Here is a 20,902-nt window from a genome sequence, read left to right as displayed (position 1 = left end):
TTACTGGATGATGAATGTGGAGCTAGGAAAGATGTAAAAGCAGGATGCAACTCATGACAAGCAAGTGAATAAGAGCAGCTTCTAAAAGTTTTTTTCACATATGTTTATAACCAGTTCCATAAACAGTGGATCAATTTGTCAAAAAATTAGTTTAACTAAGTGTTTTTTTTTCATGTTTAGACTTCATATTCAATCAACTCCCTTCTTAATATAGTTAAGATGGCTAGAACAGCAAGACAGCAACAGTCAAATCTCCCCTGTCCTTACATGCTGAGGTGTTGGGATGACATGATTTTGTATGGGAGTGAGTGAAAGATTGTTTTTGTTAGGTAGTAAAAAAAAAAAAAAAAAAAAAAAAAATGCAACACGAGGAATGACACCGTTACTGACCTCTGCTGGCTGGGCCACAAAGTGCAAAAAAAAGGAGTTTTGTCAAAAGAGTTTTTATTGTCTTCAGTGTATAAAATACAAATGGTTGCGTGATGGATACAGTACTTAGGCGTGTGCAAGACAAACAAAAAAAATACAGGAATCATAATTCAGCTTTAGCTAAATTGACGATAAACTCCAATATGTTTCATTATTTAATGTACAGATACAAATGACACTGGTGTAATAAATATCAATAAAGAATTTAACTGCAATCATAATTGGATAAAAACAATAAATGTATTCATAAATAAGTTCATGTGTCAAAAGGCTAAAATGCCTTTAAAAGAAGAACTCTGTGAGGGAACATCACCTAGATCTGTGATCTACCCGTTGAGCCTTTGCTCCTCCTGATTGATGAGCTAAGCCGGGAAGGCGGAGCTCTCATCTTCTCAGCTCAGTGCCTCGCTCTCGGTGAAGCTGCCAACGAGGAAGGCGTCGTGTCTGAGAGTCTTCATTCACCGTTTCCCCCTTTTTCAAGGGTGTCAAACAACGCGTTATCTCAGTGAACTGACTCCCAACGTTCATTTCACAGCAGTAGATGGAAACACACATATTCATATGTCGAGGATACACTGTTGGAAACCGCCAGAACGACCCCCGTCTGGAACTTCAGCTCAAGTTTCCACGTGAACTGAAAGTCAGTTAACAGAGCTGCACGTGTTCTCGACCACTCTGTTGAACTCTTGTGGTTGATCAGCATACACGTGGTGAGAGGCTTTCTCGACGATCTGCAGGGAGGAAGAGATGAACACAGATGACAGTAAGAAATACAACACTGCTTTATCCTCCACATGAGAGTCACGATGCTCAGATGACCTTGTGTCTCCTCTCTGCATTTTAACTCACCAGCAGTTTGGTCTGGGCCTCGCTTCTCATCTGCACCACCTTTTCCCCAGATGAGGAGTCCACCCAAGAGTATTCTCCATACAACATGGTGAGAGGCATTGAGGCCGGCAGCAGGTGAACCCGCTGCAGCATCGGCCTCTTAGCCCAGCCCAGAGACTCGGACAAGGCACGGAAACCCACCTCACCACTGTGAAGAGGAAAGAAAAAGAAGGTTAAGCTTTTTCAGGAATTATGGTCTACGGAGAGCGTAGAGAGCGGGACTTGTGCATGAGCAGTACCTCGGGGTTTGTGCGTTACAGTGGTAGATGTACTGCGTCATTGTGTCGTCTTCGAACAGGTCTTCAAATTTCCTTTTGAAATCGGGCCGGAATCTGTTCACCAAGCCTGGACCTGAATCAGTAAACACACGGTGACGTTGAGTGGGGAGGGGGAGTTACGTCGCGATTGGTTCTCAACACGCTGAACAACACCATTCTGCATCTCACCCAGTGGGCCTGCCGCTCTGATCACAGCCAGCGGGTTGAAGAAAGAAACCACACTTGCAATAGCTTTCACCCAACGGGGAGGGGACGTCCTCTTCACCACCTCTGTCCCCTGACTCTCCTGGTTCTGTGTCTGGGGTCTCTCTGGGAAACCCCAGGGGTCAACCAGGATAAGATGTGACACTCTGTAAAAACAGAACACAAACATGACGCTACATTAGCAGCCATTTATTTACCACCTGCTTCGAAATAGAACATCGTAGCTTGAAATGGCAACACAAATGCCACGTGTTCGACATGGTATGCAATCATAGAAAAACTTAGAGGAACACTACGGAGACACAAGAGTCACGTGATCACGTTTCTTTTCTGACACATGATGGAAGTGTTCTTCCAAATGAGTTTGCACCGGTGCAACGCGAGTGACACTAATTGGTAACGTGGATGTTGCATTTTTGAAGGTTGTGCTGGTTAAATGATGCAATCTGTTCAGAAATGTGCAAATATTTGCTGTAAAATGACATTCGAGTGAGAACAGTGGGATTGTACTCGAGTCACACGCACAAAGCCCTGCATAATCACATGCCGGGTTTTCCCTGGGTCACATTAAAGGGTGCTTGTGTTTCTGTCGTCATTTTGTTTTTTTGTGTCGGTCTCTAAAAGGCAACTGAAGACTGACCTTTTTACACGGGGCGTTGGATTAGCTCAAGTGCTTTAGCGCCTGTTTATCATGTGGGTTTTTTTCTTTTTGCCTTCTTAAATGTTATGGTCTTTGTTTTAATCTGAATGTTATTGCATTAATTTTTTAAGTGCCTTGTTTTTTATCATTATTTTTACATGAGCATTATTCTTGTGTATAAAATGAGGATGAGAAGATCATTAAGTTCTACACTTGAGCAACTGGACTTGAGACGTAACATTTAATGGCTGTGAGTGCATTAAGTCTCTTAAAAAACAATTGTTTTTATGTGCATTTCCACCTACTGCTGTGAAATTAATATTGGGAGTCAGTTCACTGAAATAAGCTGATCCTTTATTCACTGGTTTTGTTGTTTTTTTTCATTTTGATGGTTTCAGTGTCTGCCTTCCTACCGTGATGGGTACTGGATGGCATAGGAAGTGGCCAGGTAACCTCCCAGACTGTGGCCCATCAGAATCATGCTGTCCAGGCCGACGGACTCTCTCCACTGCTCAATAGACTGGACAAACTGCTCCTCTGCCTTGGCAGCATCTGTGGGGAATTGAGGCCTGGAGCTCCGACCAAAGCCCAGGAGGTCAAAGGCATAGACGGTCCGCGACCGGCTCAGTGCGTCCAAGTTCCTGATCCACAGACCTACCCCTCCTCCAAAGCCATGGACCATCACCAGGGGAGTCTTAGGAGCTAGGGGAAGAGAATAGGTAGACTTTGCAAATCGGATTTCTGATAATCAACAATCAAAGACCAAGAAGAGGATGGAACGTACTTGCAGGTTTGCGAACCGCTTTGTTTGTCAGGCTCAAAGTCCATATTCGATCCTGGTTTGATAAAGTCACAAACCTGGCCCACAGATCATTCTGAATACCTGTTGTGATCGAGTCAAGAAGATTAATGAACAAGAGAAGCTCAAAGAGATTCTGTTGGTGCCGAGTACAAATTAAGATGTATTCTCACAGCCAAGAATCTTGGCCTCTGTTGTCTTCAAAAGGGACATGGAGGTTGGACGCCAGGAAGGCCACCAGCTCCAGACTGAGCTTGGCCTGAAAGCACACAGACACAAACACAGAAGCATGAAGAAAATGGGAGACGTTAGAGAAAACGTGTTCGCGTTTGCTACGAATAGACAGCGCAATCAGAGTTGGCATCACTTGTTTGCATACAGCGAAGGGTTACACACTGAGGAGTGTCACGTTACATAAGCATCGTGCCGTGCACTTTAAGTCAATGCCATGAGCAACAGCACTGACACGGGGATCAATATTTATCCCAGTTATCTCTGACCTCTCATTAGTAATTTCTTTACTTATTTCTCTCTTAGTCAATACAATAACTTTTTACTATCTCTAACAAAAAAAACCGTGTACAGTAGCAGAGCCACTCCCACCTCCCTCTGATTGGATAAGGTCATGTTACAGCAGGTACAGTACACGCCCATGCCTTTTCACCTGTTCTGCATTGTTAAGTCATTCAGACTTGCTGAGTCACTATTGCTGAGTCACTCACTGCTCCGGCGATACTTATTATTTTTATTTTTTTATCATTGTTATAACTTAATCCGTCCTTATCCGTTTTTCTCAATTTTTTTCTATTAACAGGTTGGTTGGTTGATTTTATAGATGCTTCACACTCCAACATAAGTGTATTAACTGTTGAAACAATAATCTAATATTATTTAGCCTTCCTGGAATTACTCTGTGGTTAAATCTATTGATTACATGGGGTAAAATAGAGGACAAAATATACCAGAAAAATTGTATTTTAAAACTCCCACTAAAAATTAATTAATTTAAATTATCGATGATTATTGGGTCTCATTATACGGTTTGATAGCTAGTTTGACAAAGGCCTCATTTCACTCGTATTTTCTCCTATTTTTGTGGTGTCACGTGAATGTTACACATTAAACAAACACGTTCATCATATTTCCTCAATGTCGCACTATACACTTCCATTTAAATGTATTTACGCAGCACAGCGACAGTTAGTTCGTGTGTTCGCGGGACAAAGAGACACAATTAGCAGGTTTAGTTTGCATTTGACGAACACACACACACACACATAAACATAGACACAGAGCAGAAGCAGATACTTACTCTGTCTCAATGTCGTTCTGTATCGGAGCTGTAACAGGATTCATTCTTTATCATATTCCGTTATTTAAATTCGTAACTCGACGCGTTTATCTCGGCGTGTGTTAAAGTGAAGTCGATGCGTGTGTGTGCTGCTGCTCCAATGTTTTGTAACTCGAAAATTCCGAGGTCAGCTGATCAAACACAAAGATCGTCTATTGCAAAGATGCGTCGTCATCGTCACGCGAACGCGTCACCCGGCTTCCAATGTAGTTCATGACGTTCCTGTTCAAATAAATACGCTCTAGTTTTTGTGACTTTGATTATTGTTTTGCTGAGCATGTGTTTGTGTATTTAAAAAACAAAACTGAACGAGAAGTCACGTATGTGACGCTCTGATAAATAACAGACGAGGCACTTCCGGGTCACTCAAAGAAACGGGCCGAGTACAGCATCTCTCCTTGTTGCAAGGACTTTGGGTGGGCGGTGTCAGCCTTTATTCAAACAATCGGCATTTTACAAAAAAAAACAATTAACCTAATTGATACAGACTGATTTCTTTGAGAAGTTAACTAAACAAAAATTAAATGATTATATTTCTTTATTAGTATGTTACTCAGTAACACAGTTAAAGATGGTTCTTTTAATGTTTGTATGCAGTAAACAATTATGAATGAAATTATGAATTATTATTATTATTATTATTATTATTATTATTATTAATAAATATACATGCATTTGCATATGAACTATGTCATCTGCATGTACAAATATTATTGGGTGGAGATTCAGAATAATGTAGGTGGGAAATGAATGAGGAACGGACACACTGCAAACCCAAATTTGCAATTTTGAGACAACTTCCTGAAAGTTATTCTGGACGTTTATATAAGTGGCAAATTCTGTCAGCATTCCCCAATGATTTCTTTACTGTTTCCTTTATTATCATGAAGAAAACACAGACGGATCAAAATATAAATGTACAATCATACATCAGTACAACAATTATAGTTTAAATAAAAGCCAAATAAATAAGTCAAAGATGGGTACAAAATAAAGGTAACTATATTCTTATTCGGAATGTATTTCGTGTAACACGGAGGCTACTTCCGGTTGGTGAGGACACGTCACTCTGAGCCGAGCAAGAGGACCGGTGCTAACTCCGCTTACCGACACCTTAAACACCAAATACACGCTGAAACCATGTCGAATTCGGTGATATCGGTTATCTCCCGGTTCCTAGAGGAGTACACGTCCACCACGCCCAACAAGCTCAAAGTGGTAGACGCGTATTTGCTGTATATTCTGTTGACAGGAGCGCTGCAGTTCCTCTACTGTCTGCTCGTTGGCACCTTCCCCTTCAACAGCTTTCTGTCAGGCTTCATCTCATGTGTGGGCGCTTTCATTCTCGCAGGTAATTATATACACATCCATATATATTTGGAATAAAAAGTGTTTTTCTTTGACAGTGCACGATACACTACAGTTCAGCCAGAATTAACTGTGTGTGTGTGTGGTAGCAGCAGACGCGGGTTAGCCGAGTTAAGCTAGCCGAGCTAACCGTTCCTACGATTTGATGGAAGTTTTTAAAACGCACCTCGATGTCGTCCAGTTTACAAATATATAGACCGATACTTAAACAGCACGAGGAATGGAACCTTATCAGTGCCGTGTGCAGGTGGACAGATGGGCAAAATGCCCTCTTCAGGCACAAGATGCACGCTAAAGTACTCTCTCGGTCCCCCTTTACAAAAGCCTTACAGTAAAACTCTGCAAAATCAAACACAAATCTGTGCAGAGATAATTGGTCAACCAATCCTAAGTGTTTTTTGTCGATATTCAATAGAACTGAAATCATAAACAACAAATAAAAATATGTATTTTATACTACTTCAAAGATGGACTCATAACCATTTTTTTATTGTGAAAATTTTGAAATTAGATTATTTTCAAAAGTACACAGTAAAAGTAATTCATACTGTGAAGGTACTCAAATACAACTGAGATCTTACGATTATTAGAAATTATGGATTTTATACCACTTCAAAGAGAAATGTTCAACTTTTTTTTGTGAAAAGTGAACTTTGACCCTGGATTTCTCCTAAAGTACACAGTAAAAAAGTGTACATAAAAGTATGTCATACTACTACTTGTCTATGTAATATATAATGTCTATATAACTACTTTGTACAATAAAACTGAAACCATAAACTACTAATAAAAATGGTGTATTTTATAATACTTTAAAAATAAGTGAAAATCCCAATTTTCCCAAAACTCACTAGATTTGACCAAAAGAATCATGTGACGCATCTATTAGTAAGACAATAAAACATTACACTACACTAGTGCACAAAATGAGTTTTGTTACATTTGTAGAATAGGAAGGGCTGATCATTTATTATACAGGAGCACTACATTTTTCAATGCTGCGTAGCAATAATGTCAAATCTTTTAAAGGGTAGCTGAGTAAACAAAATATTTTTCATATGTTTTTCATAAAATAAAGATGTGCAACGATACAGTGGGCCCCAGTGGCCTAATAAAGTGCAATGTGTGGCTTTTATCGGTGTCTCCAAGAATGAATTCCAGTCAAACTAAATGAAATTACAGAGAAAGAGTTATTAAAACATAGTGGGGGAAAAAATAAATTCAGCTCATCTCTGAGGTAAATTACACACACAAGATGGTGACTCATATACTTATAAGGTTGTTATCAGGTCCTATATTTTCAGCCATCAGTGTGTTTATTATTTGCTGGCCTGCATCTGTTTTAAAGTTGTTAAGCAATATTTTAATGTTGTAATTGAGTAAAAATAAAAAATAAATTTCTGCCTCCAGTGTGTCTTCGTATCCAGATCAACCCACAGAACAAAGGAGAGTTCCTGTCCATCTCTCCAGAGAGAGCCTTTGCCGACTTCCTCTTTGCCCACATTGTCCTCCACCTGGTTGTGATAAACTTCATTGGCTGAAGGAGACGTCGACCCAAATGACAGTGCCCCTCTCCTAGAAGGTGTGTATTTCACACGTACATTTATCATTTTAGAGGTTACTAATGTTATGCAGATTTGTTTTTAAGTACAGTCGGAATCTTTGAATGTGAGAGTCTGCAGAGATGTGAGGCAAACCTCATGTGGATGTAGCACACGGCACAGTCTCTCGTTAAGCTTTCAGACAGACGCAGTTCTGGTGCCAGTGCTGCTTTCCATACTTCCTCTAGTCTTCACAACCCAGATTATGGCACACCCACTGTTGATATCAACGGCTTTCAGGTTCCGAACCAACATTCTGCTCGGTTCAAAATGATGCCAGTGTGAAGGGGCTCTCAGAGGACAGTAGATGGGCTTTTACACAGATATATTCTCATCAAATAAGAAAATATCCTTTATATTCTCTCAGTAACATTAATGTCCTTCCCATGTCTTGGCTTAAATCTCAGCCCATCAGCTCTTGATAGTACGTGCGATAAGGAAGACTTCAGACTCACTTCCTCTGTGGAGATCCACACGATACCACATATTGCTTTTGCTTTGCCAGAAAACAACGTTATTAAATTTTTAGACTAGCAGACAGGGGGAAAGGTTCGTACTCTATTTTCTTGTTTCCTGTTTCATAACCTCGATGTCACTAACCTCACCACCTTTTTTTTCTTTTTCATTATTTTTTTTTTCTTCTTCCCCGAAGATCCCGACAAAGAGAAGTCATGAAAACTCCCCGTCAAGACACAATGCTGCGTCTGATTTTGGGCCACGATCCCACCGTCAACTCTGAGTTGGTTGTATCTTGACACGTGATGCAGTACAATTTTCATACTGATAAACCGATTGATTTCTTTCTTTTTTTTATGTAAAATTTGTAAATCATTCCCTTTTTTGCACTGAGGCAAAGAAATAAAAAAAAAACTGAAGCTGAAGCTGAAATGTGTTTTTTTTTTTTTAATACAGAGGATCTTATATTATTGTTATTAATTTGTTAGTAATAGTGAATAGTTTTTGGTGGTAAACTGTAGAAAATAAATAAAACGGGACACACCTCTTTTTGTTTAATTTTAGTTAATTTATTTATTCAAGCCAAAGTGTGTATCGTATACAGACCGAAGAGAGCATCTTTGTTTCGCACAGGTTTGCTCACACACTGTCATTTTAAATGTGTTTTTCAAACTCAAAGGGAACGATGTCGTTTACCTCTAATATCGCAAATTTAATTAAAAAATAATTAGGGTCAGAAACATTTAATTTCAGTGCTATTTAAATTATATACAGTAGCTTGTGTCATGTGACCCAGTTACTCCAAATCACTGATATGGCTGTTTTTTGTTTTACTACCTTTATGTTTGTTTTTTATATGAATATTTATATTTTATGTTAATTTAAAAAGCTCTCATGTCAAAAGTCATACTTCAATACTGGTACATACTGGTACTCTCTTCTGCCGACACATACTGTACCTTCATCAGGCTTATATCCAGCAGTAGACTGCAAGTAACACATTGAGGGTTCAAAATGTCTCTTACCTCCAGGTCTCAATCTTCTCCTTGAAAGTCTCAGCATCCACAGCTCTCTGCGTAGTTTCTCTGAGGTCATATACAAGTCAAATGTTTGACTCTGTTCCAGAATCACCTCTCGTACTACTTAGTCATATCCCCCTTTCAAAAGGAGCGGTGATAATGTCATCTCCTTAATGTGTCGAGCTCGGTAGATGGACTGCTATTAAATCAGCATAAGAGGAGATTTAGCTCCGACCTTTAGAGCAGAAACCTGGACTTCCGACTCGATCCAGGCCATTTGTCATCTCTGCATGCGAGGCAGTTTCATATCCAGCTCCGACTGGTCTTTCACAGTCGGATCTGTCAGACCAAAGTGTCGGTGAAATGCCCCCCTCAGGTCAGCGCATTCAGTGACAAATGTAAGCGAGTTGGAGGCAATTGTGCAGTAATGTGTCTATCAAAGAAGCAGAACCTCTCATTGCTCTGCAGAGAAATGTTATTGTGGGTCTGCCGGCGCCGCTGCTGCACAAGTGAAAGAAGTCTGCAGCTCCTGTCTCGCTCTTTGACTCTGTCTTTCAAACACATACAGCACCGTAGTCGTCCACTTGTACTGTAATCTGTGGGCTCAGAACAAAATCTCCAAAGTGATGACAACAACAGAAGAAATATGCAGTTCCTTTGCTTTAAAACTAGTCGCCTGTGTATAATTATGACTGATGCAAACACAAGCTGTTATTGGTTTGTGTCTAATTTAAATTATAACACTTTTCCCACAATTGTTACACAATCTTAAGTTGCAGTGTTTCCCAGGAGTAGTCGTAGTGGTACTGGTTTCCACAACACACACGTTTCAAGTCATAAATATATATGGAAATCCTTATAATTAAAACAAACATTTGGCACCGTTAATGCTTAAATCATACTATATAGAATAATAAAAAAACAAAAATCTTGTTATCTGAATTATGCTTTAAGGCTGAGAGTAATTGAAATATGCGTTATTAGTTAATTAATAGTTAATTTAAAACACACATACTATATATATATATATATTTGACAAAATATCAATGAACTGTGTTTTGGTTTCTGTCCAAGCTATCATGCAAGTTCACTTTCAATTATGTGATGTGCTTACTTTTTCCCAGGAAATGGATGACCATAAAAGGCTTTGTAGGAAGATGAGCAAAGGGCTTCTGGGACATCCTTGACACCCTTCACGGAGCAAATTGAGAGGCTTGGCATAATTGTTTGTTAATTCGGTGGCGGCGGGGGCTTCGTGTTGGAGCTTAATCCAACAAATGAGGACTGGATGAAATCCAATACATCCAGGCTTCAAAACCAAATAATGTCATTGAGGCACGCCAAAAGAATTATCTGCGTCCATATGGGGAGGGCACTCGGGGAAACGCTTCCCCGGGAAAGTATATGTTATGAAACAGATGGCATCCAGAACAGTCATAAAAAACGGGAGATATACGAGTAATAATGCAGTTTAACCTTAAAGGTGTACTTTTTCATTTCACTAATACAGAAATATGCTTGATGAGAGTCAGATGAGAGGATTGATACCACTCTTATTTCTTCTTAGCCTGCATACCATGCAGTGACATGTAAGTTGTCTAGTGTTTGAGGTTGTGCTTTTTTTGTAATTTGCCCCCAAAAAGGTGTGAGATAGTGACCTTTAACCTGTAAATACGTCAGCTGACCAGAAAAAACACACGCCTGAAACCGCAAAAATTGTTTGCAAACACGGGACTGTAGTATCAGTATGTAGTATAAGTATGTAGTGTCAGTATGTAGTATCAGTATGTAGTGTCTGTACGTAGTATCAGTAGTAGTATCTGTATGTAGTATCTGTACGTAATATCAGTTGTAGTATCAGTTTGTAGTATCAGTATGTAGTATCAATATATAGTATCAGTATGTAGAATCAGTAGTAATCAGTATGTAGTATCAGTAGTAGTAGTAGTATCAGTAAGTAGTATCAGTAGTAGTAGTAGTATCAGTAAGTCGTATCAGTAAGTAGTATCAGTATGTAGTATCAGTAGTAGTAGTAGTATCAGTAGTAGTAGTAGTATCAGTATGTAGTATCAGTGTGTAGTATTGGTATGTAGTATCAGTAGTAGTATCAGTATGTATTATCAGTAGTAGTATCAGTAGTAGCATCAGTAGTAGTATCAGTACATAGTATCAGTAGTAGTATCAGAATCTAGTATCAGTATGTAGTATCAGTAGTAGCATCAGTATGTAATATCAGAACATAGTATCAGTAGTAGTATCAGTATGTAGTATTGGTATGTAGTATTGGTATGTAGTATTGGTATGTAGTATCAGTACATAGTATCAATAGTAGTATCAGTATGTAGTATTCCTTGAATATGGTGGTTTGATCCACACAGGTCCAGTAGGTGTCTGACAAAATTATAGATCATTGTTGAAGAATATAAATGACTTTAGTAAATAGTTCACATTTCAGACATTTTAACAAATAGGCAAACATAATAATAAATTGATTCATACACATTTTTCATTCAGTAAGGCATAAAAACAAGCTAATGGAAGTGAATATTTATACACTTGTATCCCCCACGATAATTAAAATAAATGCACTCATTTCATACTTTTACCACCACTTTATGTTTCCCCTCCTCATCCCAATGAGGCGATGCCTTATGTTTTGTATCCGGTCGCTTGTGCTGTGATTTATGATGTAATCACGGTTGTTTTAACCCCTCGCAGGACACAGTCCAGGTCTCTAGATTCTCTCGTCTCACAGCAGCCTGGCACGCACATGGTTAACATCTGGAACATCTGGATCCAACTATTTGGTCACGTGACCAGCAGGAAGTTGAACCGTTGCGGAACCTGGAGTCAGTTGTGTTTACACAGGGGAAGCGAATTTGCTCGGTAAAAACCTCAAAACTGACACTGACGATATGTTGCAGCTCTTCATTCTCATGCTCTGCCTGTTAACATGGATCCCAGGTAATGACTGAAGTCATAATGCTAAATACACATCTGCTATAATCCTCTCAGCTCCCCTTTTGTCTACGGATAATTGAAGAAAAAGGAGTTCACGGTATGATTATTGTCTTTTCTGCAACCCCATCACCTTTTATCATGTGCTTTGGATGCCGGTTCTACAGTTTACTAAGCTTCTCTTTCTCACATCTCCGTAATTTATCGTTTGTTTAAGCCAGACGAGAGGGTTTTGTTGTGCCACGCTTTCGCACTCTTTGCCCCCTTAGCAATAGTATGTTTGATGTTTATTTTGTCAAGTCTTTAAAAGCCAGTTATATTTTATCTTTCCCAAAAAAAACAAAACTCTGTATTACCGAGGGATAATCCAATTGTGGCGTAAGAAGTATGGAAAATGAAACTGAAACCATAAATATGATTCTAAGTACTGCCCAAGGCCACTTTCCCCCCGTTACACAGATAAGAAACACTGCAGCAACTGTTGTGTCTGCAGAAGTTGGAGCCAGGGGTCGGCGTTTAATCGTTTCTGCTTCCCCTCAGCCTTCCTCTGTGGGGTAACCACTTTGAAAGAAGTTACAGTTCTGGAGGGTCGACCCCTAACAATCCCGTGTCATTATGAGCCTCAGTACACCAGCTACGTAAAGTACTGGTGTCAGGGGAGGACGAAGGAGTTCTGCACCAGCGTAGCACGGACAGATGACCCCAGCTCCGCGGATCCAGCTGAGAACAAAGCGAGCATTTTCGATGACCCGGTCCAGCTGGTGTTCACGGTGACCTTGAACGACCTAAAGGAGGACGACTCCGGGTGGTACATGTGCGGCGTGGAGATAGGCGGCATATGGAGCGCCGACGTGGTCGCGTTCACAAACATCAAGGTCATCCATGGTGAGTAATGGAGTGATTTGGCGTAACTCGTAAATCACTGCATATCCCCGAAGGGGAAGAAATCACACATTGTAAGGTAATTTCTTTCCCCGCAGGTATGTCGGTGGTGAACGACCGTCTGAGCGGGGAAGAAGGGAGCAGTATCACAGCTGAGTGTCTCTACAGTGAAAGATACAGGTATTTTGATTTCCCTTACTCATGCTGTAATTGCAAAATTCTATTTCTTTGTCTCAGGCTACGTTAACTCTAGCTGGATATTTTTTAAAAACTGATATTTTCTTGCCTCCGTTTTTCAAAAATAACTTTGTGCACACATCGTCGTCTTCAAAAAAGTTTCCATTTATATTAAGCCGCATAAATAAGCTGCCGAGAGCCATCGTAACTACGCCAATGATGATCGCGACATCCCAAAATTGTCAGGCCACTCCTCCGGGACAATAACCTCATTCTCAAAGTTCTCCCACCTGACAGCAGTCCGCCCAGGTCGGACCCAAAAACCGGCGATGGTGACGGTGACACGGTCTGGCTCACCTCCGAGCCCTAACACGTCTCTGCTCCTCTACGTAATATAGGAGCTGTATTTGCAAATGCAAACGTGTAAAAATTATCATAAGCAAATGTAAAAAGGTTGCATTTTTGGAGCGTAGATTGCCAAAAACTCAGTTTTTCTCCGTTTTCTAAAATCTACACTTTTGCCGGAGTTTTTAGAAAGAATCGTTTTCAGAGGTGAAATCGCCGTTTGTATGTAAACGAAAGGCAACAACACCCCTTTCCTAACACAAGATACCAGGTTCTTTTTGTGTATTTAATTAGGATGTCTAGACTCAACTTGCACCTAAATACAACATCCTGCATCCTGCTGATACCTCTGAGGGTATCTGCAATAGACAAAGAGGTGTGAAAGCACGGCCTGGAGGGGCAAACCCCTGCAACAGACAAAGGGATGTGAGAGGGCTGTTCCTTAGGTATAAAAGTTTCGCTCTCGCCATGCTCTGCGTCTTTCTTCATCTTCATATTCGACCAAAGTCTCTATTTCATTCTTCACCAGCAGCAGAGAGAATTTCCACAACAATGTCAAGTTTAGTGTCATTTCTGCAAGTAAAACAACATCCGCAGAGCGCGAGTCAACTCGGCAAACACACTTATTTGTTTGAACTCTTCAATCCGGACACTCAGCTGTCACTGACTCCCCCTGTGACTGATTGCCAACAGAGAGAGTGTGAAGAAGTGGTGTCGAAGTGGAGACTGGAGCTCCTGTCTGCTGACAGGCCCTGAAGGAATCTACGAAGACGCTTCGGTGGCCGTCAGTGATGACAGAACTGGGGCTTTCACTGTAACCTTGAAGAAGCTGCAGTTAAGAGATACCGGCTGGTACTGGTGTTCTGCAGGACACGAGCAGACACCTGTGAATGTGCTGGTCACACCGCGGCCCGCAACCAGTGAGTTTTTCACATCACTTTTTTTTTTTTCCCGCGTTGATTGAGAATAAAGACACAATAGAGAGCCTCCGTGACAAAAAGGTACACAAAAATGTCTTTGTTATTTTGTAAACTTGGTTGCGGTATATATCATTTTGCACTTATATTATTAATTTACTTTTTCAGTTTCTTCTTATATAACAGTCCTGTGCATTGCATATTATTAAATATATAATACCTAGTAGACTAATATATAAATCATATGGGTGAGTATTTTTTTATGGGAATTTATGTTTTATTTACATCCGCGACGGAGTGTGTGCGTTGTGCGACGCACGTGTCGTGTGAATAAAATTTGAACGTTGGAACCCGTCAAGATTCAGGCAATACAATGTGTTAAAGATTATTTAATCATTAAGATCGTTCATAATTCAGCATTAGCTAACCCTTTAAGGTACGACTCAACCATTTGGTCGACCACACTTTAAGTCACTAATATCTCAATGGAAAAATGCATCAAGCTGAACTCACTAACACTTAATGTGACTTGTTCTCAATGTTGTACTTGATGAATTATGCAAACCAGGTTTATTATGACCCTAACCCGTCTCAACCGTTTGGTAGAGGCCTGTATCTGCAATACTGTAGGGTCTAATTAAAAAAAAAAAAAAAAAAAATATAGATATTGATTGTCATTATGGTTATCATAAGGAAATAAAATAATACATTTCCTTTGCTTTTTTCTTGGTGTGTACCTTAAGGGGTTAATAATTAATGATTAGGTTTTTGAACCCTAAGCTAATCATTAGGTAATCATCTCCTATTGATTAGTTAACGATTATTCCTGCTCAGGGCATTTGATGACTATGTCCAGAGGGATCTGCTTATATTCTACCAGAGGTAAATGTTGTCATTGGTATCGGTTAGGGTTAGGGTTAGGGTTGTTTGTGGCAGACTGAATGCTTCGATTTCACATTTCACTCCAATTAAAAAGAATTCACCGGGAATATAATCTATGATCAGGTACCAAATTATTAACTCCCCTCCCCATTCGGTAAAGGGTTACCACACAGAAGGCAAGATTTGTGTCTCTAAATCACCACTGGTTTATTTTTTTATGTAACACTAGGGGGCAAAAAATAATAATAAATAAATAACCCAACTCAATACTGACATGCTGTCACAATAAAGTAGGAATGGCAGAAGTTTTAGCAAACAGTCTGAACACACATTCACAGAGCTGCATTAGTATTCCACTGAAACAGCTATATTTCTAGCCTCCAGGTAAATGTATCGAGAATATTCGCTCTCCCTTTAGCTTTGTGTTGGTTCCACCAACTCGTTATAGGAAGAAAAAAAAAAATCTTCACTAACAGATACTGACTTCTGTGGCAGGTGAAGAGGTTCATTAGTCAGGTGAGAGTGAATCAAAAGAGAAACGCTGCAGGCCCAAACTACCAAAACCACGAGGCCAAGTTTCATTAAAGCTGGCAGGATCTGCAGAGTTTGGCTAATAATTACCTCTGACACTGAGGGTTTTTTTTGTTTTTTTTGGACTGTTTTTGTTTGTTTGTTTGTCTGGACAAAGTGAAGGACACATTTGGATGACATTTTCTGGGTATGCACTGGAGGTTTTGGCCCAGGGCGGAAATTATCGCAGTTTGGTGTTGATCCAGATCTGTATTCATAATCTTTTCATAATACAACTGTTAACCTTGCGAGATCGGGGAGCATGTGTTGTCACTGTGGGATATTGAGCAGCCCCTGGCAGAGGTTTGACTCTTTGACTATGCTCTCTATTTATTTTCTTTTGACTTTGTACAACCAATTCACACCACAGTTAGTTGCATGTTGGTTGCATGTTCTCCCTGGATTCCTCCCCACAGTCCAAAGACCTGCAGATTGGGTTTAGGTTAATTAGAGGCTCACTCAAGGTAAACTGAGCTTGGCTCCAGGTCTCCCATGATTCCTGAGAGAACAGGCACCATGGATATAAGATAGACTAAGGGCCAATTCCAATTCCTATCTGAACCCTCAATCTTAACCCTCAAGCTCAACCCTTTATCTTAACTGGCCTTCAAAACCAAGATTTTAGGGTTATTTTGTCACTTAGAAATGGGACACCCCTTAAATGCAGATGCGTCTTCAGACTGTGGGGGGCAGAATAACGCATAAGCTGTGTCCAGTCTGTCAATTCCAAAAAAGAAGAAGAAGAACCCATTTACGTGATCTGTACTTGTCCGGACCGGCCGGCTATTGACAAAAGTAAAATAAAAAAATAAATGTTACGCAACAATGCTGTAAGTAATCCATAAAATGGGCCTAAACTAAGATAATACAATGGTTTTCATCATTTTTATATCTCTAGTACTCGTTTTGCTGCTTTCGGTGCCATCTTTGTGCTGTCAAAACATGCAATGCATTCTGGGTAGCCCTTGCTCCCAAGGGTGGTCTTGGAAAATCTCAATATTGAGGGCGATACAGCCCTTAAACTCGCCCCTCAACTTGATTTTTCTGAGAATCGGGACAGCACTTGCACTAGAGGGAGCGCGCATTTTTGAGATTGAGGGTTAAGCAAGGAATTGGAATTTACCCTATACTCTGTATCTTTATTTCTATATTTTTCTCTCTCCACAAGAGGAGCATTACACGATCTTCCAAGTGTCTAAAAATGCAAAAAATGCTGCCGCCAAACAAGTGCAAAATAACTTTTTAAAACTATTCAACCCAGGCTTTGCAGCTGTGAACAGAAACACGACTGCACGGCCTCATCACAGTGGAGTCAATGGAGTGATAAATAGCCGTGTCCTGCTTAAAAGATCAATATGTGTTAATGACAGATGGCAGAGGCTTCCAGGTATCTTGCCGTACATTGTATTGTTTATTACGCGTCACTTATCAAGAATATTGATGACCGGACTCTTTGTGTATTGCTCTCAGGCTGCAAAAACACATCAATTTTTTTTTTTTTTTTTGTGGTTTTCCTGCTCTTTGTAAGATGTCTTTATCCTCAGCAGCAGCAACATCTGTGACATCCCCGCCTACACCGAGTCAGTATGCTGCTCACCTGCCTCCACCCAAACCCATCGCTAGGGAGTCATGGAACAGTCATGGGTAAGTGTCTGTGTATCTACACATAAATTTACATGTAAACGTGTCACATGTGCTATAACACACGCCTTCCCCCCCCCGTGTGTGATGTGACACTGTTCACACTATTAACCATTATTGATGCTGCTGTTGATGCTGCGAGCACCCAGCCAAGCACAGATAATGATCGTAGCATTCTGGCAGAGGATTATCCATTCATCATCATCATCATCATCATCGTCGTCGTCGTCTTGGCTGTAACATTACCATTTAAGGAGGGGTGTAGTTTTTGTGTTGTACAAACCACCTGTGTTGTGTTTGTGTTTCAGTCACATCTTGGAGTCTTTGCTGGTGTGCTCTGCTCTCATGGTCACGGTGGGCTTGGCCATATTGGTGAGAAAGATGTGGAAACTACACAGTAAGGCAACCGCTCGTTTATCATCGCATTTTTCAAAATCATTTATTCCAGGCAGAATCACGTCTAACCAAACACACTCAACAGATCTGTGAAATATTGTACAGTAAATGCATAAATAAATGTTTTGTTTGTTTTGTTTTTACTATGAAAAGTTTTCTTAAAATAATCTATTGCTTGAAATACATCACTATATTGTGTAGCGTCACCCCTGAAATGCCATTTTTATCGAATTGCAGGACTCTTGCCCACACACAGACCCCTTAATTTACTGTGATCGACTAACTTTATTTGTTGATTGTGATGCATCCAGCACCACTGAGTCCAAAATGAATTTCATTTAAGAGAACAATTCAAGTATCCTATCGGATCCTATCGATTCCCTGGTTATGAATGTGGATGATTTCCACTGAATCTCAGACGTTTTAACATCCTGGGGCCCAGAAAATGTCCTGTGAGTTAAGAGCGTTTGCCCATTTTTCCTTATTAACTTTCAATATCTGGCTGTTATTTACAATTTACTGCATTTAAAATGGTGTATTAATAATTTAAAGTGAAGAAAAACAATTTATTTAAAATATATATATTTTTTTGATTCTCCAGCTTCCTGCAACAGTGGGAGTGAAATTACCGTAATAACCACATGCACGCCGTGACGTGCAACTTCTCAGCTTTCAGAAACCGCTGCAATTTTTCCGGTAGCACGAACCGCTGTTGTGTAAATACAGTAATACAAAGTGCGCTTGTGCGCTTGTGCGAACGTGCCGTTTGCGATACGCTCGCTGTTAAAGGGTTAAAATGGATATATTTTGGTGGTAAAATATAATATCTGTAAACTACATCAACCACAATATCAACATGACACATTTATCCAAAACTGTACGGATTATACAAATGCAACATTCCCCAGAATGGGAGATCAAATTGGATTAAATCTATCTGAATGTAGTAAATTTGCATTTTTTTTTTTTATCTTTGGCTTAAAGATGTGCTCTTTGCATTTCCAGAGCAAGATCCCGTGCTAAGACAAGTTCAGGAGTCGAAAGCCAGGCTCAGCGTAAGCCCTTATAAAACATCTGTCACTTTTCTATTACGCACTAAAAACACCATTGTCAAGGATATACTAAGGTGATTATAATGCACATTTTCCCTTTCGCCTTCCACAGGGGTTTCCAGGTGACCTGCAAGACACGGCTGTCATTTTTCATAACAACGATTCCCAGGACGTTCACTTGTACTGAGCTTGTCCTTTTTCTCAATTTATTGTTTACTTCCTGCAACTGAATGTACATTTTTTTGTTTTTGTTCCTTCACTGTGAGAGCGTTTGTGCTTTTCCACGATGCCTTTGGTATATTTCATACAACACGACGTTTAAAGACGGGCGTAACAGCTTCCTGCCTTCTGCTTTCCGCACGCAGCTGGTAAAGTCAAACGTTCCGTAGTCAAAGCACATCTCCGTCTGTTTTAATTCTGTCAAAAGCCGGACCACCGTGACAGACTCCGATAAAAGGATTTAACTGTTCACAAATGAGTTCAAAGTGTAGGGTATTACTTCTGTAATATCCTATGCTATTTAAATAAAATGAGTTTCACCGTTTGCTCCTGTTATTTAAAATTAAACCTGCAGTGAAATGCTTTGACCAGACTTCTTTGTGGTGACTTGAGATCAGTAGGAAACAGGCAAACAAAACATGGGTCTTTGTTCAAAACACTTAACGCTCAAATTGGCATACAACTGTGAATTTAGTGTTTGAACATAATATCGCTCTGGTACTACTTTAAAGGTGCAGTTTTGGGACAACCCAGAATCCATCACTCCATCTTCCCTTAAAGGTGCATTATGTAATAAATCTAAAACAACTGGCCATAAAATCCTCCTAATATGTCACAGAGACTCAGGAATAATGTTCATATAACAAACTGAACTCACCAACAACAACAGTACAGACAAAATATTTGCATTACAAAATATATTTTGCAGACTGCAAATCATGATCATGGCATGTGGCGCCACCTACCGCCGTCTACCAATCATTGCAGTCAGTAGAGTCTCAGCTGCCGAGCAACCACGGGTTGCCAGTTACGTCAGAAAAAGAAACCTAAAGGACCTCATTATTTAGAATTTGAATGTAGTAACCGTTTTTGGCCACATTCTTACATATGGCACCTTTAAATGTCCATGTTATAGCCTAGTTTAATGGGTCATATACTGTAAGCTACACATCTCGTAATAACCTGTATGTAAAATGTAATAAGAGTATACACTGCCCTTTTTTTCTACATTTTCACATACTGGTATCCAGTACATGAACATAGTATTGATATGTACTGCACTGGTACAGGGTTAGTGTAAAAAGTACACTGTAACTCCTGCATGCTGCAAGCTACCGTGTGAAGCGTTAGCCTGGTCATTAATCTTAATGTATTTCGAGTAAGTGGAGTCGGTGCAGCCACTAGATGGAGGTCAACCCTTTATGAAATATGTCCTTATGTCCTTTTTGCAGTACTATAGTGTGTATGTGTGTATGTGTGTGTGTGCTTGGGTTTGTGTATGAATATAATTTTTTCCCTCACTCCTGCTCAGACACCAAAAATATTCCGTTAAAGAAAGGCAGGATGAGGCTGTTGGTCGTCACCATGGGCACCTCACTCCAGAGAAAAAAAATGCAGCATTCAAACATCTCAGTGTGCTTTTTTTCTTCTTCTTCTTCTTAAAACATGATCATTGTTACCTCTTAATACATGCATTCGCCATTTTGAGGGCACCGACGATCAATAGTTTTGTCGGCTATGGCTTACTCGGCTTGTATGCAGCTGCTGCTCGGTGGGGAAAAGCAGCAGACTGAAGGATAAGTGACCCCCCCCCGTGCTCTTTGTCAGTCGACATGAAGGCCAGGTGATGCACAAGTTTTTCAGACTCCATTAAATACTTGAGTCTTTTTGTCCTAGACTCAAGTGGTCTGGAGGATGCTGCTTAATGAGAACTACAATATTAGGATGCGCTGGTATACTGTTGACGATGCAGACTGTGGATACACCTCCGATTTGTGCGTTCACAAATGGCGGCGTAGCGTGTCCTGATTCATGTCGGGGTTCAGAGGC

General features: G+C 40.1%; 3 protein-coding genes across 3 annotated transcripts; 2 read left to right on the top strand and 1 right to left on the bottom strand.

Annotated features, from left to right (window-relative positions):
• Nucleotides 1–501: 501 nt before the first annotated feature.
• Nucleotides 502–4,657, bottom strand: abhd4 (abhydrolase domain containing 4, N-acyl phospholipase B). The gene is made up of 8 exons (XM_083889183.1): nt 4,551–4,657; nt 3,412–3,497; nt 3,224–3,322; nt 2,853–3,141; nt 1,764–1,945; nt 1,557–1,668; nt 1,279–1,465; nt 502–1,160 (listed from the first exon to the last, which is right to left on the bottom strand). Exons 1-8 carry the CDS (start codon nt 4,592–4,594, stop codon nt 1,071–1,073), a joined length of 1,089 nt encoding a protein of 362 aa, XP_083745309.1. The 5' UTR covers nt 4,595–4,657; the 3' UTR covers nt 502–1,070.
• A 989-nt stretch (nt 4,658–5,646) lies between these two features.
• Nucleotides 5,647–8,439, top strand: dad1 (defender against cell death 1). The gene is made up of 3 exons (XM_083889186.1): nt 5,647–5,940; nt 7,368–7,539; nt 8,211–8,439. The coding sequence occupies exons 1-2, from the start codon at nt 5,730–5,732 to the stop codon at nt 7,496–7,498; spliced, it is 342 nt and encodes a 113-aa protein (XP_083745312.1). The 5' UTR covers nt 5,647–5,729; the 3' UTR covers nt 7,499–7,539; nt 8,211–8,439.
• A 3,434-nt stretch (nt 8,440–11,873) lies between these two features.
• pigr (polymeric immunoglobulin receptor) lies at nt 11,874–19,389 on the top strand. Its single transcript, XM_083889184.1, has 8 exons — nt 11,874–11,997; nt 12,532–12,876; nt 12,972–13,053; nt 14,089–14,315; nt 17,309–17,408; nt 17,714–17,802; nt 18,807–18,856; nt 18,966–19,389. The coding sequence occupies exons 1-8, from the start codon at nt 11,949–11,951 to the stop codon at nt 19,038–19,040; spliced, it is 1,017 nt and encodes a 338-aa protein (XP_083745310.1). The 5' UTR covers nt 11,874–11,948; the 3' UTR covers nt 19,041–19,389.
• The last annotated feature ends 1,513 nt before the right edge of the window (nt 19,390–20,902 follow it).

Source organism: Microchirus variegatus, assembly GCF_963457635.1.
Source record: "Microchirus variegatus genome assembly, chromosome: 5".
Taxonomy (NCBI): Eukaryota; Metazoa; Chordata; class Actinopteri; order Pleuronectiformes; family Soleidae; genus Microchirus; species Microchirus variegatus.
Note: the sequence above shows the minus strand (reverse complement) of the source record. Positions and strands in the feature narration are given on the sequence as shown.